General features: G+C 42.7%; 1 protein-coding gene and 1 pseudogene across 1 annotated transcript; both read right to left on the bottom strand.

Moving 5' to 3' along the window:
- The window catches only part of LOC121559830, a 7240-nt pseudogene extending 2359 nt beyond the window's left edge, over positions 1-4881 (bottom strand).
- Positions 4882-5081: 200 nt separating this feature from the next.
- LOC121559834 (T-cell ecto-ADP-ribosyltransferase 1-like) lies at positions 5082-5843 on the bottom strand (the record flags this gene model as incomplete). The annotated part of the gene is made up of 1 exon (XM_041872912.1): positions 5082-5843. A coding segment is annotated over one exon (762 nt), but the record flags the coding sequence as incomplete, so codon positions are not given.
- Between the last annotated feature and the right edge of the window lie 3046 nt (positions 5844-8889).

Below are 8889 nucleotides of genomic sequence, written 5' to 3'. Positions count from 1 at the left end.
GGACAGAGTAGTCTCTTAAAGAGGAAGTTACAGGTCTGTGAGAGCCAGAAATCTTGCTTGTTTGTAGGTGACCAAATACTTATTTTCCACCATAATTTGCAAATAAATTCATTAAAAATCCTACAATGTGATTTTCTGGATTTTTTTCCCTCAATTTGTCTGTCATAGTTGACGTGTACCTATGATGAAAATTACAGGCCTCTCTCATCTTTTTAAGTGGGAGAACTTGCACAATTGGTGGCTGACTAAATACTTTTTTCCCCCACTGTATATATATATATATATATATATATAGTGCATTCGGAAAGTATTCAGACCCCTTCCGTTTTTCCACATTTTATATAAAACAAATCGAACAAATAAACAAACACATATCTAATACAAAAATGTAATACAAAACTGTAATATTGTAATACCCTCTCTCTCTCTCTCTCTCTCTCTCTCTTTCTCTCTCTCTCTCTCTCTCTCTCTCTCTCTCTCTCTCTCTCTCTCTCTCTCTCTCTCTCTCTATTTGAAGATACAGAATCAGCATTGAAATGTTCAGCTGGCACATTTGTGCCAGGTGTGATATCCCTCTTAAATAGCTCGGGCAAATGTTCCCATTGACCCCGTAAGGCCAGCAGGCTAGTCTTTGTTTTAAATGTTTTAATGTTTTATTTCTTATTTCTTACTTTTATTGGTGCGTGACTGTTATTGAAAGTTGTATTGTCAATCTTGTTTTGTATTTAACGCCACTTTAAATGTGTACATGACAATGCAACAAAATTTCCCCATGGGGACAATAAAGTAAGTAAGTAAGTAAGCTTTCAGGGGGCCTTGTTATACCAGCGCTCTTATGGTAATTTTCACAGTCCCTCCTCTCTTGCTGAGAACAGGCTCCTACAGGCTCAAGTACCCATCAAACCACAAACCCCTTTACACACACACACACACACACACACACACACACACACACACACACACACACACACACACACACACACACACACACACACACACACACACACACACACACACACACACACACACGCCTAGCGGTTAAGAGCATTGGGCCAGTAATTGAAAAGTTGCTGGTTCAAGTCCCCCAGCCAGCCAGGTGGAAAAATCTGCCATTTTCCCCGGTTGCAGATGACGTCGATTAAGGTAGCCCCCTGCACCTCTCTGATTCAGAAGGGTTGGGTTAAATGTGGAAGACACATTTTGGTTGAATGCATTCAGTTGTGCAACTGACTAGGTATGCCCCTTTCCCTTCACATACTCACACACATACAGTGTGATGCCTAGTTGGGACAAAATCCTGCAGTACCTGATGCCCTCCACAAATAGGGTTGATTTCCTCTGGCCTAGTCTAAGCTTTGTCTGCCAATCATTCCTTTATCTGGTTGAGTTAAACACTGCCCTCTTCTGCCCAGAATGCACAGTCAAGACTAAAGGCCTCTGGGAACATTAGTGTGTGTGTTCGCTATTCTGTTGTGTCTCATGCCAATGTCCAGGTTATGATTTAGGCAGTATTCTAATATTCAAATAATGCTGGTTATGGTTGTTACCTTTCCTTTGTTATGACTGAGATGTGAGAGGCCTGGTAGGTTAATAGGGTTCCATTCCTTTGTTATGACTGAGATGTGAGAGGCCTGGTAGGTTGATAGTGTTCCATCATATTGCGTTCATATGGTGAGGTCTGTCAGATTTGTGGTGGTTACAAATGATAGGAGTTCATGAAAAGGGACAAGGAAAGGAAGGATGCAGATTGAGACTATTGGGATGTGGCCTTAGTGGTTAGGCCACTGACTGTGTAGTTTATGGTGGAGTTCAGCCACTGACTGTGTAGTTTATGGTGGAGTCCAGTCACTGAATGTGTAGTTTATGGTGGAGTCCAGCCACTGAATGTGTAGTTTATGGTGGAGTCCAGCCACTGAATGTGTAGTTTATGGTGGAGTCCAGCCACTGACTGCGTAGTTTATGGTGGAGTTCAGCCACTGACTGTGTAGTTTATGGTGGAGTCCAGCCACTGACTGTGTAGTTTATGGTGGAGTCCAGCCACTGTATAGACAGCACCTAATCCAACAGTTATATCTGTAGAGTGATGTATGTTCACACAGATTAATACAGGTCACATTCTAATGCAAATATGCATACAGGCAGGAAAATACGCACACACACAGGACGGAAACACCAAATGACTTCCGAGAATTGTTTGTTCACACTTCGTTCATACTGAGCTATATGTGAACATGACTAACAGCAGCAACAGCACTGCTGATACTGAGAAAAGGTTTCCCATAGTAACAGTAAAGAAAGACCCTTAAACCTCATCATCATCCTTCCCCTCTAATCAGGGACTGATTCAGGCCTGGAATACTAATAGCAAATATACAAATAATCAATCAATCACCCAGAATAAAGGAAAGCAGCACTACAGTGAAGCTTGAGGCCCCCAGTCCAGGGTTTCCCAACCCTCTCCTCAGGGACTACCAGACGTTTCACATTTTTGTTTTAGCCCTAAACTGGCACACCTGATTCAGTCTACTAACCATCAACCCCTTGACTAATTGATGCAGGTGTGCCAGTCTGGTTGTTCCAGAGGAGAGGGTTGGGAAGTACTGTGCCTAATATACAACCCTGGTCCTGGAGTGCTTCAGGAACTTTATGTTTTGGATTTAACCGACCAGGCAGACCAGGTGTGTTGAAGTTTGTCAATCACTGAACCGATCATTTAGTTCAGTTGGTCTGGTGTGGAGCCTAGTTGGGACAACACCCTGCAGTACCTGCAGCACTCCAGTAACGGGGTTGCTTACCCCTGGCCTAGACTAAGCTCAGTCTGCCAATCATTCCTTCAGCTGGTTGAGTTAAATACTGCCCTCTTCTGGCTGCTGTGAGAAATGCACCGTGTCAAGACACTAAAGTAGTGTTTCCCAAACTCGGTCCTTGGGACCCCAAAGGGTGAACGTTTTGGTTTTTGCCCTAGCACTACACAGCTGATTAAACTAATCATCAGGCTTTGATAAGTTGAAACAGCAGTGTATTGTTCGTGCAAAAACCAAACCGTGCACCCCTTGGGGTCCCGAGGACCGAGATTGGGAAACGCTGCACTAAAGGCTTTTAGGTACATTAGTGTGTGTTTGCTTTTCAGTGGCCTCTCATGCCAGTGTCCAGGGTATGATTTAGAGAGTATTCCAATATTCTAATACTGCTGGTTATGGTTGTTACCTTTCTTTTGTTATGACTGAGATGTGAGAGGCTTGGAAGGTTGATAGTGTTCAATTACTTTGTTATGACTGAGATGTGAGAGACCTGGTAGGTTGACAGGGTTCCATTCCTTTGTTATGACTGAGATGTGAGAGACCTGGTAGGTTGACAGGGTTCCATTCCTTTTTTATGACTGAGATGTGAGAGACCTGGTAGGTTTATACGGTTCCATTCCTTTGTTATGACTGAGATGTGAGAGACCTGGTAGGTTGACAGGGTTCCATTCCTTTGTTATGACTGAGATGTGAGAGACCTGGTAGGTTGACAGGGTTCCATTCCTTTGTTATGACTGAGATGTGAGAGGCCTGGTAGGTTGACAGGGTTCCATTCCTTTGTTATGACTGAGATTTGAGAGGCCTGGTAGGTTGACAGGGTTCCATCATATTGCGTTCATATGGTGATTGTGGTGGTTACAAATGATAGGGCATAATGAAAAGGGACGAGGAAAGGAAGGACGCATATTGAGACTATTGGGATGTGGCCCTAGTGTTTGGGCCACTGACTGTGCAGTTTATGGTGGAGTTCAGCCAATGACTGTGTAGTTTACGGTGGAGTCCAGCCAATGACTGTGTAGTTTATGGTGGAGTCCAGCAACTGACTGTGTAGTTTATGGTGGAGTTCAGTCACTAAATGTGTAGTTTATGGTGGAGTCCAGCCACTAACGGTGTAGTTTATGGTGGAGTTCAGCCAATGTCTTTGGAATTTATGGTGGAGTTCAGCCAATGACTGTGGAATTTATGGTGGAGTTCAGTCAATGTCTGTGGAATTTATGGTGGAGTTCAGCCACTGACTGTGTAGTTTATGGTGGAGTCCAGCCACTGACTGTGTAGTTTATAGCCAGCCCCTGTATAGGTGGCACCTTATCCAACAGTTATATCTGTAGAGTGATGTGTGTACACACAGATCAATACAGGTCACTTTCTAAAGAACATATGCATACATGCTAACACACACACACACACACACACACACACACACACACACACACACACACAGGCAGGCAGGAAACATCACATGGCTTCTGATAAAAAGTCACACTTCTTTCATACTGAGCTATATGTGAACATGACTAACACCAGCAGCAGCACTGCTGATACTGAGAAAAGGTTACCCATAGTAACAGTACGGAAAGACCCTTAAACCTCATCATCATCCTTCCCCTCTGATCAGGGACTGATTCAGGCATGAAATACTCATATCCAATATACCACTAATCAATCAATTGATTGATCGATCAGTCGATCAATTAACCCATCAATTAATCAGCTATCAGGGAATAAAGAAAACAGCACTACGGCAAACCTTGAGGCCCCTAGTATAAACTTCGGAGCCAATCAAGGACGGCAGGGGCAGGGCCCCACCACTTATGAGAATCAGCCGGTGATGGGTGACATGCCTGTGGGCTAATCGGGGCGGGGCGATTTGTGAAGAGTCGTCCAGAATTGACTTAATGTAATGTTGTAACTTTAGTTTGTCTAAACGTGGTACAGTGAAAGTGAAAACAAAATGGACGAGACTTACTGTAGTCAAGCTCAATGATTTTCTTTATTCATTTTGCCAGAAGTTGCAGAAGACATTTACTGTAAGTGCTTTAAAGTCTCCTATGGAGTCTGATACAAAGGCTAGTACAAACATCTTAATAATCACTATTTCAGGTAGTCAGGATGAGGTTTGTATGTAACATCCACCAATGAACCAATTAACTTAATACAATAAAAGCTTTACACACTGAAAACACATTGTTTGGCTTTATTTACTTTAAGAAGGATAAGCAGCCTGGCTGTTTGATTTGAATCCTATTTAGGGACAATTACTCAAGATCAACATAGATTTTCTTAATTAATAATTGGCTTCTTAAAAATGTTGCAATTCAGGTTACTCTTGGGGGGTTTGATACTCTCTAGTTTGTACACAACATCGCACCAAAGGTTTTCATCATTTTCTTTCTTCATCACGGCAGTAACTTTGAACACTTCATACGGTGGAATCAACACCTCCTTTTCATGATTCCCCATGTTGGGGTAGGACTTCAGATTAGCGGCAAAACATGTATTTATGTCAAAGCAAGACTTGTCTCCAATTTTTTTTGAAATTCCCTTCTCAAGAGAGCTGGAGGCAAATAAGCCGAATCTGATTATTTTGTTAACTTCACCTCCAAACTCCATGTTGGTTCTCCGGTATGTGGTGTGACAGGTCTGTTGGTTTAGTTTCAGGAGGCGAATGGCGTCAGTCAGCAGGAAATGCAGGGAGTGGAACTGGAAGGAGGTTGTGTACTCTGTTCTTTTGGTCCGGACTGCTTGGTTGAACACTGGGTATATCTTAGGGAAACCTGCTGTGTAAGCACAGATAGCCTTGATATGATCATGTGTAAGTTTGCCTTTAGAATTGGACTTGGCCTTTCTTGCACATTTTTCTGCATTCATCCAGGCTTGTTTGAAGATCCCTTCCCTGTTGTTTTCATGTTCCAGATATTCCTTCTGCACCTTGTTGTACATTTGTTCAGTGCAGCCGTCATACATGTCGTCAAGAGAGTTAGGGACCATGTCTAAGGGTATGGGGGAATTGAGACCAGGTTGACGGAGATGAACCTTCAGAGAATTGATAGAAAAAAAACAGGTACAAAGTGTAAAAGAGAGGGATTTTTTTATATATATTTAAATTATCTTTCTCTCTCTCACGCTCTCCCTCTCTCTCTCTCTCTCTCTCTCTCTCGCGCTCCCCCTCCCCCCGCTCTCTCTGTCTCTCTCTCTCTCTCGCTTTCTCTAATTAATTAATTCAAATTCAATATGCTTTAATGGCATGAATAACAACGTAAATGTTGCCAAAGCAAAGTGATACACACAATTATGAAAACAACAGTGACAACAATAAAAGTAGTAGCTATAATACTATATATATATATATATATATATATATATATACAGTGGGGAAAAAAGTATTTAGTCAGCCACCAATTGTGCAAGTTCTCCCACTTAAAAAGATGAGAGAGGCCTGTAATTTTCATCATAGGTACACGTCAACTATGACAGACAAAATTAGGGAAAAAAATCCAGAAAATCACATTGTAGTTTTTTTTATGAATTTATTTGCAAATTATGGTGGAAAATAAGTATTTGGTCAATAACAAAAGTTTCTCAATACTTTGTTATATACCCTTTGTTGGTATTGACACAGGTCAAACGTTTTCTGTAAGTCTTCACAAGGTTTTCACACACTGTTGCTGGTATTTTGGCCCATTCCTCCATGCAGATCTCCTCTAGAGCAGTGATGTTTTGGGGCTGTCGCTGGGCAACACGGACTTTCAACTCCCTCCAATGATTTTCTATGGGGTTGAGATCTGGAGACTGGCTAGGCCACTCCAGGACCTTGAAATGCTTCTTACGAAGCCACTCCTTCGTTGCCCGGGCGGTGTGTTTGGGATCATTGTCATGCTGAAAGACCCAGCCACGTTTCATCTTCAATGCCCTTGCTGATGGAAGGAGGTTTTCACTCAAAATCTCACGATACATGGCCCCATTCATTCTTTCCTTTACACGGATCAGTCATCCTGGTCCCTTTGCAGAAAAACAGCCCCAAAGCATGATGTTTCCACCCCCATGCTTCACAGTAGGTATGGTGTTCTTTGGATGCAACTCAGCATTCTTTGTCCTCCAAACACGACGAGTTGAGTTTTTACCAAAAAGTTATATTTTGGTTTCATCTGACCATATAACATTCTCCCAATCCTCTTCTGGATCATCCAAATGCACTATAGCAAACTTCAGACGGGCCTGGACATGTACTGGCTTAAGCAGGGGGACACGTCTGGCACTGCAGGATTTGAGTCCCTGGCGGCGTAGTGTGTTACTGATGGTAGGCTTTGTTACTTTGGTCCCAGCTCTCTGGAGGTCATTCACTAGGTCCCCCCGTGTGGTTCTGGGATTTTTGCTCACCGTTCTTGTGATCATTTTGACCCCACGGGGTGAGATCTTGCGTGGAGCCCCAGATCGAGGGAGATTATCAGTGGTCTTGTATGTCTTCCATTTCCTAATAATTGCTCCCACAGTTGATTTCTTCAAACCAAGCTGCTTACCTATTGCAGATTCAGTCTTCCCAGCCTGGTGCAGGTCTACAATTTTGTTTCTGGTGTCCTTTGACAGCGCTTTGGTCTTGGCCATAGTGGAGTTTGGAGTGTGACTGTTTGAGGTTGTGGACAGGTGTCTTTTATACTGATAAGTTCAAACAGGTGCCATTAATACAGGTAACGAGTGGAGGACAGAGTAGCCTCTTAAAGAGGAAGTTACAGGTCTGTGAGAGCCAGAAATCTTGCTTTTTTTGTAGGTGACCAAATACTTATTTTCCACCATAATTTGCAAATAAATTTATTAAAAATCCTACAATGTGATTTTCTGAATTTTTTTCCTCAATTTGTCTGTCATAGTTGACGTGTACCTATGATGAAAATTACAGGCCTCTCTCATCTTTTTAAGTGGGAGAACTTGCACAATTGGTGGCTGACTAAATACTTTTTTTCCCCTACTGTATATATATATATATTTATATAGAGTGCATTCGGAAAGTATTCAGACCCCTTCCGTTTTTCCACATTTTATATAAAACAAATCGAACAAATAAACAAACACATATCTAATACAAAAATGTAATACAAAACTGTAATATTGTAATACCCCCTCTCTCTCTCTCTCTCTCTCTCTCTCTCTCTCTCTCTCTCTCTCTCTCTCTCTCTCTCTCTCTCTCTCTCTATTTGAAGATACAGAATCAGCATTGAAATGTTCAGCTTTCAGGGGGCCTTGTTATGCCAGTGCTCTTATGGTAATTTTCACAGTCCCTCCTCTCTTGCTGAGAACAGAAACCTACAGGCACAAGTACCCATCAAACCACAAACCCCTTAGCACAGTACACACACACACACACACACACACACACACACATAGATAGCCTAGCGGTTATGAGCATTGGGCCAGTAATTGAAAAGTTGCTGGTTCAAGTCCCCCAGCCAGCCAGGTGGAAAAATCTGCCATTCTCCCCGGTTGCCGATGACGTCGATTAAGGTAGCCCCCTGCACCTCTCTGATTCAGAAGGGTTGGGTTAAATGTGGAAGACACATTTTGGTTGAATGCATTCAGTTGTGCAACTGACTAGGTATGCCCCTTTCCCTTCACATACTCACTGACTGTGTAGTTTATGGTGGAGGTCAGTCACTAAATGTGTAGTTTATGGTGGAGTCCAGCCACTAACGGTGTAGTTTATGGTGGAGTCCAGCCACTGACTGTGTAGTTTATGGTGGAGTTCAGCCAATGACTGTGGAGTTTATGGTGGAGTTCAGCCAATGACTGTGGAGTTTATGGTGGAGTTCAGCCAATGTCTGTGGAATTTATGGTGGAGTTCAGCCAATGACTGTGGTGTTTATGGTAGAGTACAGTCACTTACCGTGTAGTTTATTGTGGAGTCCAGCCAATGACTGTGTAGTTTATGGTGGAGTCCAGCTACTGACTGTGTAGTTTATGGTGGTGTCCAGCCACTGACTGTGTAGTTTATGATGGAGCCCAGCCACTGACTGTGGAGTTTATGGTGGAGTTCAGCCACTGACTGTGTAGTTTATGATGGAGTTCAGCCACTGACTGTGGAGTTTATGGTGGAGTT

Source organism: Coregonus clupeaformis, unplaced genomic scaffold, assembly GCF_020615455.1.
Source record: "Coregonus clupeaformis isolate EN_2021a unplaced genomic scaffold, ASM2061545v1 scaf1707, whole genome shotgun sequence".
Taxonomy (NCBI): domain Eukaryota; kingdom Metazoa; phylum Chordata; class Actinopteri; order Salmoniformes; family Salmonidae; genus Coregonus; species Coregonus clupeaformis.
This window is presented reverse-complemented; position numbering and strand designations above follow the sequence as displayed.